Source organism: Akebia trifoliata, chromosome 4 (genome assembly GCF_017979445.1).
Source record: "Akebia trifoliata isolate Shusen 1 chromosome 4, ASM1797944v1, whole genome shotgun sequence".
Taxonomy (NCBI): Eukaryota; Viridiplantae; Streptophyta; class Magnoliopsida; order Ranunculales; family Lardizabalaceae; genus Akebia; species Akebia trifoliata.
This window is the reverse complement of record NC_141378.1, coordinates 2,156,953-2,178,739: the sequence shown is the minus strand read 5'-3', so window position 1 is coordinate 2,178,739 and position 21,787 is coordinate 2,156,953. Positions and strand designations below refer to the sequence as shown.

General features: G+C 34.7%; 2 protein-coding genes across 2 annotated transcripts; both read left to right on the top strand.

The window, feature by feature from the left end:
- The first annotated feature begins 8,751 nt into the window (after nt 1-8,751).
- On the top strand, nt 8,752-12,670 carry LOC147402884 (protein kinase STUNTED-like). Its single transcript, XM_086438267.1, has 10 exons — nt 8,752-9,116; nt 9,565-9,662; nt 9,763-10,006; nt 10,084-10,803; nt 10,882-11,130; nt 11,209-11,372; nt 11,464-11,543; nt 11,629-11,776; nt 11,870-12,019; nt 12,096-12,670. The coding sequence occupies exons 1-10, from the start codon at nt 8,936-8,938 to the stop codon at nt 12,336-12,338; spliced, it is 2,277 nt and encodes a 758-aa protein (XP_086294393.1). The 5' UTR covers nt 8,752-8,935; the 3' UTR covers nt 12,339-12,670.
- Nucleotides 12,671-19,174: 6,504 nt separating this feature from the next.
- On the top strand, nt 19,175-21,040 carry LOC147402883 (uncharacterized). Its single transcript, XM_086438266.1, has 2 exons — nt 19,175-20,023; nt 20,801-21,040. The coding sequence occupies exons 1-2, from the start codon at nt 19,278-19,280 to the stop codon at nt 20,868-20,870; spliced, it is 816 nt and encodes a 271-aa protein (XP_086294392.1). The 5' UTR covers nt 19,175-19,277; the 3' UTR covers nt 20,871-21,040.
- The last annotated feature ends 747 nt before the right edge of the window (nt 21,041-21,787 follow it).

Here is a 21,787-nt window from a genome sequence, read left to right as displayed (position 1 = left end):
ATCAGTCGCTTTGTCCACTTAAACAAACTATTGAAATTGAAATTTATTAAGCATGGAACCTACTTACTTCTTAAACATCACCATAATGAAAAACCTCTCGCGCGCTTTTAACTAATGTTTCCTAATTTTCCGCCAAAATTCAACTAAGCTATATTGCTTTAATTTTATTTAGGGTGATTTATAAAGCTGCTGAGATTGCATTTTAGGTGATGTGATGCTCTAAACCTAGGGGAAAAAAAAAAAAAAAAAAGAAGTTATGTTGGACGACACATCATCAAAATAGGAACCAATATCTCGAAAAGTCCAATTGTGGATCACTAGGCCTGACGGAAGGCTTAAAAGGAGAATAGTTGTTGAATGTTGGGACCCACTCAAGGGTAGGAGTATGAGTATCTACGACCAAACGATTTGTTGCATGGTGATGGGGGGGGGGTCCATCCGTACATAGATAGATTTATGTGTATCAACATACATGCATAGATCATCTTTCAATTATTACTACATATAAAGAAACACAATTTCTCTATCATAAAAAGTACAGATGAATCTGAAGCTTGAAATCGTTTTATTAAATTAGTACGACCACCGACGAGAGAAATGACAAATCCCATCCCACTTGATTGATTTGCCGTGGGGCCATTCATAACGTGCGCTGACGCATGTTAGATCGTCCTCGTGTGTTGCACTGTATAATTAAGAAGAATAACTTTAGCAAAACATAGTTATTCTAATTTTTAAGGACCCAGAGTAGGGGCTGTCAATGGGTGGTTGGTACAGGGCTGGATATGGTTTATGGTTGATCCCTGACCCAGCTCTAATAAGACGCGTTGTACTTTAGACCAGTCCAATCAGGCCTAATCATCCTCAAAATCCAATCCGATCCTAACGCGCATGAATCAGGTTTGAGTTGAGTTTTGAATTTTTTTATAATATTATTATTTCTTATCCATATTGTAATTTTTTTTATTATTAAAAAAGTCTAATCTCCGTCTTAAAAAAGACTTAGGGATGAGAGTGAACTTATTATTTATAAAAATTATTATTAACAGGTTAGGCCAGTTAAAATCAAGTTTCTACCCTCTATCTCTCTCTTCTGTTTTTTTTTTTTTTTTTTTTTCCGGGACGGATTGGTTCAGCAGGCCCAATTGTGATACACCCGTTGGAAGACGTAACACGTGAAGATTGATGGTGGTGAAACCAACGTACATGTCTGTGGGATCCACTGCACTCTACCGTTTATTTCTAATTTTTGTGTGGATTTTAACTGTTATATACTTTTTATGGGTCTTTCTAACGTGTGTCCTTAAGGCACTTGTTTAAGGGTAATAAATACACTTTGGAAATTGGAATTTGAGGGTACTTTGGTAAAATATAATTTTTGGTACAAAATCCAATTTCCAAAAGTGTAATTACTGCACTTTAATGAAATCTAGTTTTTTATTTATGTATAAACGAAGGTAAATACATATTAACTCTATCACATCTGGGGTGACACAGTATTTACTATGATTCTCACAATTCTGACGTGGACATGCATATATAATCGTAGATGATTTTTTCTCGTATTGAGAGGAAACACATCTATGGTCATGTGCACATTCCTCGTCAGACTTGTGAGAATCGCAATAAATGCCCTGTGTCATTCTAGCATTTTCCATTTTTTTTTTTAAGTAATGAATAAACATATAACGTGGTCGTCTTCTTGTGGAACACGTGTTGGGACAATGGTTATATTATTTTTAGTCAGTCTAGCCTAACAACCTTGTAAGATTTCAAATCTGACTAAGGTGCGTGAGCTCACATTTTGACATTCAAAAGCATGATCCGAAGTTAGAGACTTGGAGAGGACAAAAATTTTAGAACTTTAAAAAAAAAAACATTAATTCTCTCCATTAAATTTTAATTTTAAGTTTTGGAAGTTTGACAACATACTATTTTCAACACATTGGATCAAGTTAAAATTAAAAAAAAAAAAATTCTTATTTTAACCTGAATTTTTTCATAAAATCTAGAAAGATGTTATGTTGATTGCCAATGTGGTTATCCATGTGGGTTCAACTAGTAAAATTTGAAATCTAATTAAATTAGTAAGAATAGTTTTTTTTTTTTTTTTTTCTAAATGAGTTGAAGTAATTTAACGTAATTGTGTATGGAACTTAGGATATGGGTACGAGGCAAAAGAGGAGCGTGGGATGTTAGTGTGAGCGTTAGAAATTGGACCACGAATAGACTACAAGAATACAAGAGCAGAACTAGGATTTTCTTATAGTGGGGGCAAACTACGATTAATTATATAGTTGAAGAACTTGAAGATGAATGGTTTTAAGGAGAAATTCAAAGGTTTTTTTATTATAAGTTCAAGAAAAGGATATTTAAATAATTTTCAATTAATATAAGAAGACCCGGTCAAGAGGCAATGTAATCAACAAAAAATTGTAGGGAGGGAGGGAGGTGAGGATGTGAGGGCAAATAGGGAGAGAGGTGAGGGAGTGGGGACAAATGGGACATGTAATTAGTTGAAAATATAGGTGTATCTCAAACTTTTGTGGGGCAATTGCTCCCACCAACTCCTTACTAGCTCTGCCGTGCAAGAACAAATAACGCAACACGTGGCAAAATTTTGAAATGAGAGGTGGACATGAATGATGGTACTTGTGATTCGTGAACGATCCCTCCCAACTACAAGGCTCAAAACTTTCAACCTAACATCGTGGTGGCCTATTGAACCGTGATTCCAATAAGTAAATAAATTTTTTTTTTTTTTTCATTTAATAAAATAAAAAATGAAACGTTTTTTTTTTTTTAATCTTTCATTACTACTAATTTGTCCGGATTTAAATTTTTATTATTATTATGGTTTCACGTTAAGGATTTGTAATCCAACTGACAATATTCATCAATCTAGGACTACCCAGATTTTTTACCCACGACGGGCATCGAAGTCCCATTTCTATTTGTCTAGATGTGATGCAAGCAGACCAATTCAAGTGCTTGAAGAGTGTTTCCACCAAAACAAATACGATTTTCTCTTAAGATATTTCTTTCATTTTTCTTTTATGTTGTTTATGAAATTTGATTCGTTTGGAGTTATGCGATTGAAGGTGTAGGGTTTTATATTAGTCACTCATAGAAGAGTAAGTCAAGAATTTGAAGCTTGAAAATATAAAGAGGCATCTCTAATTTTCACCAAAATTTAAGGGAACATTAAAAATTAGGATTTAAGTTTTTTATTTTAAATGTTCTTGTTGGCATAAAAACAAGAAGAGAGATTTATCGGGTAGACCTATCTCTTGCAATTTTCTTAAAAAAACTCTCTTACTTTATCAAGTTTGTACCTAGAATAAGCTTTACTTTATTAATTATGCTCCCGTGACTAATTTTGTATGATTTCAAATCTTACAAAATGTCATTGGGCCGACTTGGATTATCAAATTAGCAAATCCAACAACACATCCATCTAAGAATATTGAACATTTCAAATTAAAAAATATATATATTTTTGAGCTTGATCGTAGGTTTTGAAAATGAGAGGCTATCGAACTCTCACATCTAAAACTAAAATTCAATTGTGAAAATTAACTCTCTCTTTTATTTATTTATTTATTTATTTATTTTCAAGTTCTTAGAAGTTTTTTTCTTTATAATCTCGTGACATCAGATCATGTTTTTGGATGCCACAAATTGATGTGGTCAAAATCCACTCCAAGATATGCTAAGTAGCAAATTAATTGCATAAATTTGAATTTTATGATGTGGATACCCCACTCAAGGGTTTGCTAGGTAACAAACTTCATGAAGTAAGGTTCCCTTGGAATTGTCAGAAGTCCAAGAAAATTTTTGCAATTAAAAATGCAACAATTGGATCTATTGAGTAAATCACTTGTAAAAAATATCAAAAATCAAAAAGTAATGTGCCTTCAGAGTGGTGTATGGTTATAATATTATGGGGTGGTCATATAACACTCGTAAAGAATTATTAAGAAAAAAAGTTTGAAACACGCCATCTTACTTCAAAATTTTGGTAGAACCCTCTCAATTGACTTACATTACACGTGGTGTATGCAAGAAGGTATCACAAATATTAATAAACAGTAGAAGTGTTACAAAAGCCACGTGTCAGAGGAGGATTGCTCCAAAATTTTGAAGCGGCCAGGCTTCAAAGTAGGACCCGGTTCCGCGGTAGCTGGAAATTTGATTTTTTTTTTTTTTTGGTTTTGTTACGTTTCTTAGTTGAGAAGTGAATAATAGAGTTCAATTTGCTGAGTTAAATCCTTGTTTTGATCACTCAGTTTAATGAGGTTTATTAATTGAAGGTACTTAAACATCACAAAAGTCAAAACCCCTTTTAAAATCCCTGTTTTTTTGGAGGCTCGTTCCAACGTATGTTTCTAATTCACTGTGGTTTTAAGTAACCCCCCAACATTTGAAAACTTTTCTTTAGATTCCAGCTTTTGGGCGCCGGCATTTAAATTATGTCCAATTGTTAAGCTTAATGTTGTATTAATTAAAGGTCCGGGTAATATGTTCCTTAAGGCTACATGTTAAGCTGCATTAAATTCACCTTAAAAAAGATTATTTGAGGGTATTTTTGATAATAAAAAAAATCTTTTAAGAGCATATTTGGTAGGAAATTCAATTTCCAAAGTTTATTCAATGTAGCTTAACATGTGCTCTTAGGGCACATGTTAACAAAACCCTTTTAGAAAATGAATGTAAAAACACATGGTCTTGACTATCTAAATGTGTGATTCAATAATGAAGAATTTGCGTATGACAATAATACATTTCGATGACACTAATCCCAAAGATAAATCCTAAATATTGGATTGTGCATTTACACAATTGGAATTGTGTGCTTTTACATGAATCATTGGAACTTGTCCTTAAATTAAATTAGGAATTTATTTAAAAATTTAGCACTACATATCTTGAGACTGGAAAATAGTTTTCAGGTGTTACAACAGCTCAATAATAGAAATAAAAAGATAAGAGAACTACGCTTGTCTCACTAATACCCATTGCCACAAGGTTAATCTTAGGTTTAAAACAATGAATTGAAGATAAAATTGGGAATATAGATAAGTTGGGGAACTTGAAAATAATTAATTTTGAGAAGAAAATTTTGAATTTTGTGTTAGAGGTTGCAGATGAGGGCACTTGAGTCTTTTTTTCATAATCTATTTAGAAGACTGAGATCAAGAGATGCATGTCATCAATTTCAAATCATAGGAGTATATCTAATATTCAGAAAACTATGAGGGGGTCATATCTAAATCACCCATTATTTTTTTTTTTGGCATTTTTTTATATGGGTTGGTGCTGGACTTAAATCCATGACGTCAAAGTTGCTTTGCAAGTCAAAGTTGCTTTGCTAAGTCTAAGACTTATTTTGGTTAATTCGTTACGGAACCACCACATCATAAATAAGATACGTGAAGTTGTGAATAAGACCATCAGCTGAAGGAGCACGTATTGGGACGGTTTACCTTTCTATTTTGGCAAGTATGGAGGGACATATCTATATAACGTCTTTAATTTATTCTGAGCCCACTGACACGTGGCATGAAAGCTTAGGCCGTTTGAATTGAAAGTTAAATTGGGTCACGGATAATTACATAAAGCCCTTTTTCTAGTTAAATCAAAAGACCATACTACTCTCCCATTAAAGACTCACCTAAGAGAGGGTACACTTACACGAGGCTGTATTATGTATTTTTTAATGTAATCCTGATAATATGACTCGTCAGGTGACATATTCAAATGACTTCATGAAGTGGATAAATTTGATCACCATAGATATGTACTCCTTGGGATACACTTTTTAGTGAGGAAGGACAATTGTGTATCCGAAACATATAGATTTATGATATCAAAACTTATTACGTCATGGAGTCGTTTGAGTATGTCATCCGGTGAATGAGTCATATTTTCACGACTCTTTTTAATATTATAATGCTTTCAACCACATGTTTCAGAAGACCGATTTGGAAGGTAAAATTAACTGTTCGGAGTTGAAATTTCTTTAGATATGGATTTTAGTGAAACATAAGAAAGTTTTTAGTGAAATTATTGATTCCTCGCCAGGAGAAACGATCCAGTACTTTTAGGATTCAGCAAAACCATTGCTTTTTAAAAGCAATCAGTCTGTGGTCCATGATCAGGATTTGATTAGGCATTTTCATGATCGAAGACTATGACCAATCACTATTTTACATCAGCAGGCAAAGCCATGTGATAGAATATCCAAGAAGTGGTCTTGGGCCCACAACATGAAGGAAAATTTTGGAAAGTGGGTGGTGGGCCACCACCATCACATCTCCGGTCAAGGCCACATCATGTAATTTCTTTGGTTTTCGACAATACAGGATACATAGTGGAACCCAGTTGAACCGTGGGTTTACCTTTAGAAAGGTTAAAAAAAATAAGGTATTAAAGTTTATTGCTTTTATGTTTCAAAAAGGCTATCTATGGAAAACCAATCCAATCTGTTAATAAGGGTCATTATGGTGAAAGGTTTTGGAGTCCAATTCAAAGATCAAATCTTATTAGATTATGGATCAATTATATTTTGATCCCAATAATGACTTGATATGCTTGTATATATTATTCTCTAAATATTGTATTTGAGTAGGATTAGCCTAAATAACATAATTGAGCTCCCATCCTTTTGATCCCAATCATCATTATTTTATGCAAAATTGGATATTAAGTGTGGGGGTAACCGAGCTGATTTTCCCTCAACATGGTGTGCTCATAAGTAGAAGACTTCTAGCTAGTTTGATTAACATAGATTGGTGTTTCTCAATATATTTCTTTCATAAATATTCTCTGTCCAAGATGAAAAATCGGAATCTTTGCATGCAACTTCGAAACCAGGGTGCTAAGTAAATATTGAGTCTAACATTTGATCCCTGCCATTTTGTAGCAGGAGTTACAAGTTTGACAAGCAGTTAATGAGCACACTGGCATTCATTAACCACCTTCGAAGATTGTGAATGCATGCGATAAATCATACATGGTTTATACGCAACTGATGTGGCAAGGGCACCTAACCGTAGATCTTTTTCCTCGTGTATCCTAAAGAAAAAGATCTATGGTTCTGCGTCCTTATCACGTCAATTGTGGATGACTTACTACGTGCATTCATCATGACTCTTTCAAAAAATAATGCCACCAATCACCAGGGGCAGAGCTAGTAAGGAGTTGGTGGGGGCAATTGCCCCACAGAACTTTGAGACACCCCTGTATTTTCAACTAATTACATGTCCCATTTGTCCTCATCACTCCGTCACCTCTCTCCCCATTTGCCCCCACACCCCTCATCTCCTTTGAATTTTTGCCCCCACACCCTCATCTCCCTCCATTCAAGTTCTTCAACTATACAGCTAATGATAGTTTGCCCCCATTACAAGAAAATCCTAGCTCCACCCCTGCCAATCACTCAACAATTACAAAGAATGGGAGGCTACTTGCTTGATAGGAGAACTAAAATTACAAGATAACTAGCGCGGGAATTATGATCATAAATTCTATAAAATAAGAGAAAAAGTGGGTCACAATCCTAAATATTTTTATTATATAACAAATGAGTTGAGCGTCAAAGCATTTTTGTAGGTTCACATCCCCTAACCTTTGGAGAGCTTAAATCAAAATGAGAGCAAGAGGATCTAAGCATCAAACAAATCCCAAGGCAAAATGCATATATTTTTTTCCTATATAATTGTGTTATTAAATGAACCATCCCAAAAAAAAAAAAAATTGTTATTAAATCAATTCTGGATCATCTATATCTGATCCAATTCATCCAAGATATGTTGGCAGCCATGTGGTCTGACTCAAAGGCACATGTAGATCACTTTTGGTGAATGAGAGTGATATATTTTTTTTCAGTAAAGTTTCAAAGGAATCTCATTTGGACCGGTTCACCAATCCGGTCCAGCCTTACAAACACTTACTAGCATGAATGCAAATGGTGGTAAAGCTACAACTAAAAAACACTGACCTTACTAGCATGAATGCAAATGGTGGTAAAGCTACAACTAAAAAACACTGACCTTTGAGGAAGTAGAGGCTGTGGATGGCCCACAAAGCATACATTCTAGCAAATCATGGAGCTTAAGCCCAAAATATGAATTAAGTGGGGGCCCACTAGGATATGGGTCAGGCTATTTCACTCAGCATTTGTGCTCACTGCACCCACTTAAAACACATTTTTGTATGGTATTGTATAAAAGTAAGTGGGAGGTTGAAGAAGAAGAAGAGGGAATTTAAATCATTTTTCATTAGTCTAGATAAGAAGACCAAGGTCAAGGGTGCATGTTGAGGTTTGAAGATGAAGGCATTTAAATCATTTTTCATTAGTCTTGGTAAGAAGACCAAGGTCAAGGATGCATGTCGAGGTTTAAAACATGGAGGGTTATTTCTAAATCATAAATAGATAATTCACTTCGTCAGCCATATGGAACGATTGGATTCCATCATATCGAATTTTGTATCACGTTTTCTACCAAATTCTCAACTATTTTTATCTAAAATAAATTTTATTATCAAAAAAAAAAAAAAAAAACACTATAAGTCAAAATCTCGGTTTCGTGCATTGACACGTGTGTGTCGTTTTTAAGTGGGCCCTAAGTCTTAATCTTTGACAACCTACTTCTTATAAGTAATATGGTAAAATTTTGTACAAGAGAACCCGCAGTACTTTAATAGAATACTACGAGAAATACGTTAACAAATTGATTTCCCTTTCCGTTTTGGTGGGCGAGGGCGACGAAAAAGCAAAATTAAAGCAAGAAATAGCGGTTAAGCTATTCCTTCTCACAATTAAAATACTAGCTTTCTAGTTTCGATTGATTCTTTATAACTGACACATATATATATATATATAAAGATTGATGAAGCTGTGGTGAAGGACAAAGTTCTGATTGAGCAGAGGATGAAGAATCTCATAAGAAGCCAACCAGAAAGAAAAGAGGAAGACGAAGAAGAAGTTGGTGGAACAGTTGTGGTTGGAGTGAAGTTGGATCAACAGAGCAGAGAGTTACTAACATGGGCTCTTGTTAAAGTATCTCAACCTGGAGATCTCGTCATTGCTCTCCATGTCCTCAATAACACTGGTAAATTTAAATTTTAGTAGAAAAACAATCAAATGGGTTGTTTTCAAATGCTAAAATTTATGAATTTTCTCTCTTGAACTGTGATGGGTGGTGGTTTTTTTTTTTTTTTTTTTTTTTTTTTTTAATTTTCGAGAAAAATCAAATGGGTTGTTTTCAAAATTTAAAATTCATGACTTTTCTCTCTTAAACTTTTAATGGGTGGTTGTTCTTTTTTTCCCCAATGCTGGATTTAAATTTTATATATAAAAAAATAGAATGGGTTGTTTTCAAATGATTCATGAATTTTCTCTCTTAAATTTTGATGGGTTGTTGCTTATTTTTCCAATGCTGGATTTAAATTTTATAAGAAAAATCGAATGGGTTGTTTCCAAATGTTTAAATTTATGAGTTTTTTCTCTTAAACATTGATGGTTTTTTTTTTTTTTTTTTCTTTCTTTTTTTTGCACAGAGGTTCTCGATCAAGATGGGAAATCTTCATTGTTATCTCTCATTAAAGCTTTTGATTCTGTTCTCGCTGTGTATGAAGGTTTCTGCAACTTAAAACAGGTATACCTTAGTCCAAACTTCAAATCAGTTGATTTCTAATTCTTCCCCTCATTCTGTTCCTCTGTATCTGGTTTGACTGAAGAGATTGAAATAATTTCAGGTTGATCTCAAACTTAAGATATGTCGAGGCTCATCAATTCGAAAAACTCTGGTTCGAGAGGCGAAATCCTATGTTGCCAGTAAGGTTATTATTGGAACTGCCAGGAGGAGCTTTCATTCAGCTTCGGTCGCTAAGTACTGTGCGAGGAATCTATCGAGAGATTGTTGTGTGCTTGCTGTTAATAATGGAAAAATTGTGTTTCAGAGAGAAGCAATTAAGTTAGTCAATAATGGGTCAAGAGAAGGTGGGTTTTGTTATTTTTCTTTCATCAGTTTGTGTTTGGGTTCTGGAATATTGCTCACATTGAGTTTTTTTGGGCAGGAGCTGATGATCGTCGGCCTAAAAATTTGATCTTAGCGATTAGTCGAACATTGATTAAGAATTCAAAAGTAGTAAACAATGCCACTGAAGCAATATCTAATGAAGATACCCGCCAAAATTCTTTGCTGGAATTATTTAAATCTGGTTTGGATTGTTCTAAGACTGCCCTGAAACAGAACTGTTCAATTTGTGAACCAAATTCTGTTTTCTCGGATGCCCATTGCCCTCAACCTGAACAACAGTCCTCTAGTGATAGTGTTGAAGACAAATCTTTGGCTTTAGTACCCGTACAGAAGGTAGAGACAACATCGAGATCAATCTCACTGTTGATTGGGGAATTGCCTGAATCGAGACCAGGTTGGCCCCTACTACACCGGGCAATTTCACCCCACCAACAATCCTTGGAGAGATCTTCAATTAGGCAAATTTCTGTAGTTCAATGGGCAATGCAGTTGCCTAGCCGGCATTCTTCCACATCAATCCATCCTGATCACAAACAAAGTACTAGTGATCGAGGCCAATATGGGTCTTTGAATTTGGATGGAGAGAGTGGTGCCATTGTTCCAGTAGAGAACAATGTTGCCTCCCCTCCACCCTCTTTCGAGCAAGGGTTAAAGATCCTTCCCAAAGAATTGGAGTGCCTTCACGAGAAGTACTCATCAACTTGCAGATTGTTTGGTTACAAAGAACTCCTCTCCGCAACATCTAACTTCATGCCTGGTTTGTTTCCCTCTTGGTTTGGTTAATATCATCTTCAGTAAATGTGGTTTTCTCTAATTATTCTTCCTGTAATTACAGAGAAGTTGATTGGAAAGGGAGGTAGTAGTCAAGTCTACAGAGGTTGTCTTCCCGACGGTAAGGAATTAGCGGTGAAAATCTTAAAGCCTTCTGCAGAAGTGGTGAGAGAGTTTATTATGGAAATTGAGATCATCACTGCATTACACCATAAGAACATCATCTCCCTCTTTGGGTTCTGCTACGACGATAGTAATCTTCTCTTAGTTTACAATTTTCTCTCAAGAGGAAGCCTAGAAGAGACCCTTCACGGTACATAATTATAAAATTTATTTTGTTTAAAGGTTTGATCAAATTTATAATTATCTAATCGACTGTTTACTAAATTAGGAAATAAGAAAGATAAGCTCTCATTCGGTTGGGGAGAGAGATATAAGGTTGCCGTGGGTGTAGCTGAAGCACTGGAATATCTACACGGCAACAATACCCAGTCTGTTATCCATAGGGATGTGAAATCATCGAACATCCTTCTATCCGAAGATTTCGAGCCCCAGGTGATGCATTTTAGTCTTATTTACTACACTGAAAACTGATGATGTAGTTCGGATCTCTTAATATTTATTCAATTCTTGCTTCTGTATTCAGCTTTCGGATTTTGGACTTGCTCAGTGGGCTTCAACCTCCTCATCCCACATAACATGCACCGATGTTGCAGGAACATTCGGGTTTGTAACTTCTCCTATACTTTCCCCATGATCTATACTAACCGTAGATTAAGTTGGTATCAACTAACAAGTCCTTCCATGGCAGATACTTGGCTCCCGAATACTTTATGTATGGAAAAGTAAACGATAAGGTCGATGTTTATGCATTTGGGGTCGTACTACTCGAGCTTATTTCTGGAAGGAAGCCTATCAGTACTGAGTATCCAAAGGGTCAAGAAAGCCTTGTTATGTGGGTAAGATCTACTACTTAATCCTATTGAGATCTACTTAATGTATTAAATTTACAACTTGAGCATAACTAATGGAGGATGGATGGTCATGGATAGGCAAAGCCAATCCTAAATGATGGGAAGTTTGTACAATTGTTGGATCCAATCTTGGGAGAAAATTACGAATGTGATCAGATGGAAAGGATGGTTCTAGCTGCTACCCTATGTATCAGACGATCACCTCGATCTCGACCTCGAATGGGGCTCGTAAGTTCTCTCTCATTCCACCTAAACTTTTCCATATTTTTCATTGTTTCTAATAATCTTGTTTTTGACTCCACAGGTCTTAAAGCTTCTCCAAGGTAATGCCGAGGTAACCAAGTGGGCTAGGCAACAGGTTAGTGCGTCTGAGGAGTTTGATGGGCTAGACGATGAGTCAGCTCCACCTCCTGACATACAGTCCCATCTTAACCTTGCGTTGCTCGGGGTGGAGGAGGATTCACTCTCAATCAGCAGCATTGAACAAAGTATCTCATTGGAGGATTACTTGCAGGGGAGGTGGAGCCGCTCATCAAGCTTTGATTGATAATGTATCATCTGTATATATATATTTTTTTACCTTATGATTCTTTTGGGTTTGGTTATAAGTGGGTTTTGGATGAGAGGTTGTTTGCTGAAGGTGTGCCCTCCTCCTTTCCTTATAATTGTTTCTCAGTCCTTATTTTGTTTGGGCTTATAGATACTTTTGGTGGTTGTTTGTTGAGTTTTCTTGATTGTAAAGATTTGAGAAGTGATGGGTAGTTGTTATGCTGTATTAGTTGTCTGTTTAAATGGGCACGAATACCCTTTTCAGCATCTGTTGTTTCCAAAGAAAGCTAATAAGAACATGCCTGCTGAATGCTTGGTTTCTTTACTTCATTATTTTCTTCTTCAACTCTTTTAAGATTCTTCTTAAGTTGAATGAGTTTTTTGTTGTTTAATCATTTGTAATTGTCTAGATCATCACATACATCTTGGTGGAAAGCCTAATTCTTGGAAAAAATTTGTGCAATTTAGGATTCTGATTGTCCAAGATATCTTTCACATTACTCAATCCTTTCTCACCCCAATGTTTATATCTGGATTTATTTGATGGTTGAATGAAAAACAGAACAAGTATTTGAGGTAGCTTTAGAGAAGTTATTCCATCATTTGTTTCAGAGCCTATACTTCTTAACTTTATAAATCTACTTAGTATCTAGAGCAAAAATTGTATTGTATTATGATTTTGGAGAACTTGAGGAATACTTGGTACTAAATTGCCTTGCAACCTAGTAGTCCAAATTCTCGCCCTATGTACACTTGTCTCTTAAGGTTCTTGATCTACTGAAGTTCAGTTCTTGGCACATAGGTGGGACTTCCCTCTACCGGACCCTGTTTTTTCACCCTCTCTAGCATCAGTATGAGCATTGGCATCGAAGTTTGATAATGGGTTTCAAACCTTGAAAGTATTGAAGATCGACACAACAATAAGAATAGGCTTTGATTTCTTTCCTCTTTTCCTTCTTCACATCAAAGCATGAAGTCACATGAGAGAGGGAGATGGGTTCATGACATGGGTGAGCTGGTTATCCAGAGAGGACTAACGTCTTCCCATAGCACCAAGCATGCTTAAATGCAAACCTACTTAGAATGCATTCCAATTCTCATCCGTCCCATAGAAATCCCAAATTGCATAAAAAAACAAACAGATTGGTGTGGACTTATCCACACAATTATGCATTCTTCCAATAGGAATCTTCTTCTTTTTTCTTCTATAGATCCTCATTCAAATCCCTTAATCTTAGGGGTGCAACTTGGTTCGGGTTAGAGCAAAACCAGAACCGAACCGACTAGTTCTAGAACCGAACCAACCCAAACCAACCTTACTTCGATTCGGTTCCATGGTTTGGTTGTAAATCGCAGTCCCAACCGAAGAGAGAGAGAGAGGAACCTATTGGTTGTTGCAGGTCGCAGCCGCAGAGATCAGTCGACAGCTGCTGGCAGCCAGTCACAGAGACAATGATAAGGGTTTGGCAGCCGCTCATAGAGACGAGAGAGACAGAGAAAGAGATGAGAGACGAGAGAGAGATGAGGTGTTTTGGTTGGTGGCAGCCGCTGGCAGAGACAATAGAGAGATGAGGGTTTGGTTTTAGCCGGTGGCAGCCACTCGCAGAGACAAGATAGAGAGACGAGAGAGAGATGAGGGATTTTAGCCGGTGGCAGCTGATCGTAGAGACGAGAGAGAGAGAGATGAGGGTTTGGTTTAGTTTCGTTAAAAATGAAAAATCAAATAAATATTATATATTAAATTAATATTTTTTTAAGAATAAATATTAATTCTGTTTTTGGTTTGGTTCGGTTTTTTATATTATCTGAACTGAGAATCAAATCGAATTCATCGATTTTTTTTTTTAAAACTCAAAACCGAATCGATATAAGTGTTAACCGAATCAAACCAATCCAAATTCCATGGTTTGGTTCGATTCTCAGTTTGAATCGAATTAAGTTGCACCGCTACTTAATCTCACATAAAGTCACGCATTTTTGTATATTAGTTACAAGGAGTGGCGTGTTACTATTCTTGGAGATCTATACACCAAAATCAGTCTGGGCCTGGATCAAACATTACCTTGCCAAGAAACATCATGATTTATAAAAATTTGTGAGGATATAAAAAAGGGTCCCGTTCGACATCCAAAATTTGTTTTATGTGGGTTAAAAGTTTTAGGCTATTTTTTATTAGAATAATGATTTTTGGACGCTCTCTTTGACTCACGCCCCCATATACTCACTAATGTGGCATGTGCTACAACCATAGATTCTTTTCCTCTGGAAACACAACTGCACATATTTACAAGGATGTCCAATTGTGTATCCCGAGAGAAAATTCTACGATTCTAACTCATGCCACGTCAAGAGGCATATGGGGGATTCAGAAAATCACGACTCTTTTTATTAGGATAATCTTTACCTTAGAGACCATTCTCACAAAAAATCAGCCCATTCTAAATTTTTTAATCCCATCAAAAATAATTTGAAAATTAACAGTCCACAATTCTTCAATTTGTAAATTGGGTTGGAAGTTTCAAAATGAACTAATTTTTTAGAGGATGATCTCCTCATCATAGAGATCATCCTCACTCAACATCAGCCCATTCCAAACTTTTAGTCCTTTTAAGACAAATTTTAGCTGCTTAAGGGAATCTTAAAAAAAAACTCTACATATTTTTTAAAGAGAGATTCCATTGCCACACCAACTTTGCTAACCACACCCCATTCATACATATGTAAGTCATCCAAGAATCAGCATGTATTTGGGGTGGTGTTAGCAGAAGTTGGTTTGGCAATATAAGCTCTCCTTTTAAACTTTTCATAATTGTGCAAGCCTATTTCAAATAGATCCATTAGGACCCCATTTGAACCTGATTGATGCTAATTAGCTCAAATAATGGGGTCTAGTGACATGGGCAAGCCCGAAAGTTGCCTGGCTGCTCTTACTTCCTTATTTTAGACGCATGTGCTTACGCCACACACATATTTAAATATTTTATATCTAATTTTGAAAAAAAAAATGACCTTTAAACCTTACAACGTCGGTATTATTTTAATATTTAATTATCTATAACTCAACCGTATTTGATACACCTCAAATCGTCTTTAATCCTCGCAAAGAAATTTTTTGGAGACAACTGCAGAGTTATCCTTGGTCCCCTCAAGATCCCCATAAAATCTACTCCAAGCTAGGCATAAATGGATTAGATTTTCTCCGAAATTCGAGTGATCTGAATCCGAATTTAACGAATTTGATTCAAATTTGATTTCTTGGAGTATATCCAAATAAAAATAGGTCGGATATGGATTGACATCCCTTGAATACAGATCCATCTCTATATCCACTTAGATCAAAATGATAGTTTACTTTGAAAATTATATTTTTATGTTTTTCTAGATATCTTTCTATTTCTACTTTAATGTAACAAGAATTTTATAAAATAAAAGAATTATAATGATAAAATGCAATAGTGTAGTAAAAAATATTGAACGATTCAAAATTATTCAACTTAATCAAACTGAATCAATCAATTCGATCGGTGAAGATCTGAATATGAGTTTAGTGAAAATAAAATGATTCGGATATGATTTTAATTAATAGAATTTGAGTCAGATTTAAATACAGATTTGAATCTAAATAAAAAAATTTGAATATAGATATTGATGTACTCAAATCCAACCCAAACCCAACCATTTACTAAGATTTAAAATAAATAAAACTAATAGAACAACTTAATTTTTAAAATATGATTAATGGTGTTTAATCTAATACTAATAAATAATTTAATAACCTTCATTTTCATACATTGATGTATTTTGTTAACTTGATAAAAATAATATATTAGAAATATGATAACTAACACTGTGATCTGATATGACATTACATGGGGAAACAAATTTTGAAAGATGACCATCCAACTTAAGCAATGTGATGTGGTTTTAATATTTAATTTTCGTTGACTTAAGCCGTGTTTGGTGCACCTCCAAATGTTCACAGATTATCATAAAGTAAACTTTTGTAGACAATTACGAACGCTTGGTTTCATTTCTGCAAACAACCACAAACTTTTGCACACCAAGAATTTTCTCTGTACTCTGTACAAATTAGTTTTTCCATACTAGCCTTTTTTTTTTTTTTCCTTGGAGTACAAACAAGGTCTTCATAAATAAAACCAAAAGAGATATCTTAGGGATTAAGATAAGATTAATAATATCTAACCTATTATTAATAAATAATAAATAAGCTGTATGGGTAGTAGTGTCCTTTTAAATAAGTTCAGTATTAGATGTATCTTTGACTTGTAAAAAATTATATTATTATTAGAAAAATGAGAACTATAACTAGAATGGGTCGGGTGATCTCAAATGATATTGGATGAGATACCAAAGGTGCGTGGGCATTAAAGTAAAGTGTACACCAAAGTCATGATTTAGAAGATATATTATAGATATTAAGCATTAAGTATTCTAAAGAGTCTTGAGATATTCAATACCTAACGTGACAAGTTCCAGAACTATAGATATGTGCTCCTCGGGATACATGATTCCCTCGAGATACATTTTTTATGGGATAGTGCAGCCGCGTATTTTGAAGAGTGCAGATTTACAATTCTTAAACTTGTCATGTCAAAGTGGTCGATTTAGTTTATCACATGGGATAGTGAGATGATCAAGATTTATGTAGAGTACTATTTCTGATATGCCTTGAAGTTCAAACTTTGGACTATCAAGAGATTACAACAAATGTTGGACACTCATCATATTAAATCATCTTTTATAATTTTTTTTTAAAAAACTATTTTTTATTATTAAAAACAAAATCAATCTTGTTTTTGCTAATTTCCCATAATTATTAATGTTTGATTATCAAAGATCCATTCATCAAAGAAAATCATATTATTTCCTTGAATTATTTTTTTTTCAAACAATTTGCTGGTATAACCACTTGTTCCATTTAAACGGGTGATTCTTTCACATATATATATATATATAAATTATCTTACTATTAGAGAATTTAAAGCAATTAAATATAAAGTCTACATTACTGAATTTAAGATAATTAGAATAGTTTAGTATTTAACAAATAAATATGATATTCAGCTATGTAATATTAAAATATTTTGTATATATTAACAATTTTGTTAGGTTTTAATTGGGTTTTTAGTATAGTAGCAATGGCTAACATTTTGCCATGAAAAGAACCATTGTATGGCTATCATGATAGGGCCCACCACTGCAAACTTATTTTTTGAGTTTATTACACCGACCAATTGTTGTTGGTTACTAGTGGGCCCAGCTGCCGCTCCATATGATGGAAGCTTTATAGGCAAGATATTCCAATTATCAAATCAGAATCAAGATTCATGATCTCATTTCATAGAATTATATTTTAGTATATCTCTTAGCTTTAATTTAACATATATTTTTTGAAAGAAAAAAAAAAAAAAACAGTAATAATAATATTAAAGAAATCTTTTTTATTGCTCACTAATTCTGCTCTTTGTGTTGGTGAAGCCAAATATTGCCATGTGGCACTTTTTGTTTTACTTTTTTCTATCCATACATGAATGTATCAAACGGCTAAAATGGTGGAGCCAAACATTCATAGGATAAGTATGATCTTTGATCACAACACGTGGAATTTTTTGATAGGGCTAACATATGGAACTGGTATGTGTGGTCAACAGTAAAGGTTGCCTCTAATAACTATATAATTTGGACTTTATATAACCGGATCCAAGCAATCCCTAGTTTTTCGCATCCTGCTTTGGATCGATATGGAGATCCGGAAAAGAGTCTTATCCATCTTTATATTAGATTTGATTAATTAGACGGTTCATATCCAACCCGAATCAGATTGGGATCACAACAAAATCTACATACATTATCTGGGCCTGAAATTAATTAAATACAATGTTTTAAGAAAATTAATTTTCTGAGAAAATGTATTTTTAATAAAAAAACTTCCTCAATGTTTAATTGCATTGCACATAGAACATTGTTGAAAGAGTGGTTTTAGTTTTAAGGGTGGGGATAAGATTTTCCAAGGGAATTGGGAAAAATGAATTTTTAATGTATTGTGAGCATTTGCATTCTAGAGAAACTTACAATTTTCTGGGAAAATTATTTTCCTCCTGATTTTCTCACTACTCATAAAGCTCCTTACTACGATTATAATTTAACCCAATTTCAGAGAAATATTAATTACCTGTTTATCCCTTTTTACACAAATTTTCTCTGAAAACTAATTTGATGTCTTTATCTTGAAGTCTCCTCTTCCACATAAATAGTTTAATCATGACGACCCACCTGTAGTTGCGACAATTAGTGCAATTTCCAATTACCCAATCAATTGGTCACATCTTAGATGGGCCATAGCCCACAATCTAACTCAACCATCAGATCCACAGATGTTTTTGTGGACCTTTTACTCTCTTTTTTTAATTTCCTGAGAATAAACTTCAACATAACATTTTAATCCGACTCGGTGAAATTTCAAGTTGACCTGGTCGAGTTACTGAGTTTACTCCACAACTTAGTTGACACTTGAAAAATCTTTCTTGGGAAACAAAACACATCCAAATTCTACAAGCCCATCTAGAAGGATAAAAACAAAGTAGTCATCCTGGAGAGGATATCCTCCCTATGAATCATAGACCATGATGACAAATCTCGAGGGCCATCCAAAGTTACAACAATAGGGAGGATATCCTCCTCAGAAATAATAATCGGTTGATTCCACCATTTTCTTTTTTCTTTTTCTTTTTTTGGATTTTTATGTGATATCCATCTAGAAAGGCTTGACTTTATGGAATTCATGAAGCATACATTAAGTTTTGTAGAGGAAATGACAAGGACCTTTGTAGGTAAAGATAATGCACATACACCTAACTTCTTCCACACAACCACAAGCACCCTTTCAATCTCATTTTCTTCCATCTCTTTTCAAACCATGCTTGATCTCAAGCAAGGACTCAATCCATCTGAGCTAACCCATAGATTAAATGGAGATTATCAACCAAAAACAATGAATTTCGATAGGAAAACTCGAAGAACACCTCGAAATTATGAGAATTATGGTGAAGGAATTGAATTTAGAGCAAGTAAGGAAGAGGAATCGGGGGTTATATCGCCGCCCTTATGGAAGACAAGTCCACTAACAGAAGCTACTCCATTACAATCTCGCCCCTACAATCATCACCAATATCACATCCTTTCTCCTACGTTGCGATCACAAGCGATCATAAGAGGTCGGCAAGAGTTGATGGAGATGGTAAAAAACATGCCCGAATCTTCTTACGAGCTATCTTTAAAAGATCTCGTTGAGCATCCAAAGGTGCAAGGAATTGGACAAAAAACTGTTGTTGAAGAAAGAGAGTTGAGGAATGATTCTATTGGCCGAGATGAGAATAAGAAGAAGAAGAAAAATAGGAAAGCGCAGATGTCGAGAAGCGAAAGCATGAATAATGAACCTTTTCTTCTAAAGATGTTCTTCCCGACTATTTGGGGACAGAAGAAGAAGAGTTCAACAACTAGTCCTTGTTCAAAGGTATCACCAAGACCTCCATCCGTAGAAGGGGAGAAGGGTGTCGATAAGGAGTGGTGGAAGAAAAGGTTCTTGAGTTCAGGAGAGAACGAAAACAATGGATCGGATAGTATGGGTGGAAGCATTAGTAGCAGCAATAGCAGTAGAAGCAGGTAATTATTTTTTATTTTTTTATTTATTTTTTCTATAAGGAAATAAAATTGAACATAACCCATGGTTTGATTTGTATCAAACACTAAAAAAAAATCATGAATATCAGTGATTAAAATAAGAAATTACTTGATTATGTTTGTTGAGTTTTTCTTCTAATTTGTCTCTCCATTTTCTTTTGGGCATGAAGAAGGTCTAAGACAAAATAGCTCAAATCCCAATTTTACAAATTTTTTATCTTTTCCATTTTTTCTATTTTATTTTATGTGTCTATTTAAAGAGAGAAAACCCTCTCCTTGTGAATATGATTCATTACAAAAAGGGTTTTTTCCCCATTTGTCTATCTTTTTACACAAAATTGACTAATTGTACTAATTCCGAAGTAGTAGGCATACCTGAATATAAATAAAATTCAAGTTGCATGTTTGATTAGTCTGTAGAAGTCACAAAAAACAACTTAGGAAAGAAGGAGAAGCAGCTCAAATTGAATTATTTGCAGCACGTGTGTGCTTGTGTGTGTGTGTGTGTGTTTGTCATACAAAATTAAGCTTATTATCCTCAATATTAGACACTGCCCAGCAATTGAGTAGACCTCACCTTCAAACTCCATAGCTAAAAATATAATTGGATTAGCTGTAGGGCCACCAACTGAATTGATTCTGATCGATGAGTTGGTGTGCCACTATAAATTATGGAGTGATAGATGCTTTTTTACACAGATTGATTCTTATAAGTGTTGCACACATGATTCTTGAACATGTCTTGTGTGTATGTTTCAGGAAAATGAGTGATTTCGTACCCAGTTGTTGGTCCTTCTGCTACACCAAGAAAAGCAAAACCAAGGGGTAGAAAGGAAGACTATTTTGAATGGGGCTCCACATAGATATTCTTGTAATTATACTTAGAAGTAACAGAAAATAAGAGATTATTATTACATAAGAAGTTTGAAGCATATTTTATGTAAATTCTTTACAATGTTCTGTTCCTTCCCTTTTAATGCGAGTGAAGTGTTATTGCCATTATGGATGATCTTAAGCATATTGTGTAGAGAGTCTAACCTACACATAAGTGCTAAAATGCACCCACGAATGGTCTGAAAATCATGGAGATTTTGTAATTGGAGTAGCAATAATAATATTGATTGAAACAAAGTTTGAATTTTGTTATTTCAATGTAATTTCCAACTTGGATGGATACTAGCAACATCTACGAATGATATAGATATTACATTGGGACAGATTACAGACCTATTACTAGCAATTCCAACTCATGCATGTCAGCAGGCTTTGTTACTTTGTTTGGGGACTTAAAAAGAGAAGCTAAGGAAGAAGATTTGATCCAATCTAAGACTGCTAATCATTGTAGACCTCCCGAGTCTAGGTCTTGAGGCATATGGGGATGTGTTGAATATGCTTTTATTAATGTTTGCCTTTGCATTTCCTTTATATGATTCAGCTAGCTATGCTTTGAATGATTTTCTTGCCGCCACGAGTAGTTTGGTTGTTACAGCCTTGAGAGATTATGATAAATTTGGGGGTCCAACTCAAAACCAATCGCCAATGAGTGGAGAGGTCCCGGAACTTATAAGGAGAGAGACAAGGCAATGAGTGTCTGATGTGGAACTAAACTCTAACAGATTATAGGACCAAATAGCAGATTAACCAATAAACAATCCCATCTTCATGGAATTTAGTTTTTTTTTTTTTTAACTAAATTTTTTCTAAACTGGATGAGAATGGGTCCAGCTAATCTAGCACTTGAGGCTG

What these genes read in the sequence shown, in the direction of transcription:
- LOC147402884 (XM_086438267.1), top strand. Translation starts at nt 8,936, where the DNA reads ATGAAGAATCTCATAAGAAGCCAACCAGAAAGAAAAGAGGAAGACGAA. An exon ending in CCGAAGATTTCGAGCCCCAG is followed by an intron (nt 11,373 to 11,463) that starts GTGATGCATTTT and finishes TTCTGTATTCAG; the next exon opens with CTTTCGGATTTTGGACTTGC. An exon ending in GATGTTGCAGGAACATTCGG is followed by an intron (nt 11,544 to 11,628) that starts GTTTGTAACTTC and finishes CTTCCATGGCAG; the next exon opens with ATACTTGGCTCCCGAATACT.
- LOC147402883 (XM_086438266.1), top strand. Translation starts at nt 19,278, where the DNA reads ATGCTTGATCTCAAGCAAGGACTCAATCCATCTGAGCTAACCCATAGA. An exon ending in AGCAATAGCAGTAGAAGCAG is followed by an intron (nt 20,024 to 20,800) that starts GTAATTATTTTT and finishes TGTATGTTTCAG; the next exon opens with GAAAATGAGTGATTTCGTAC.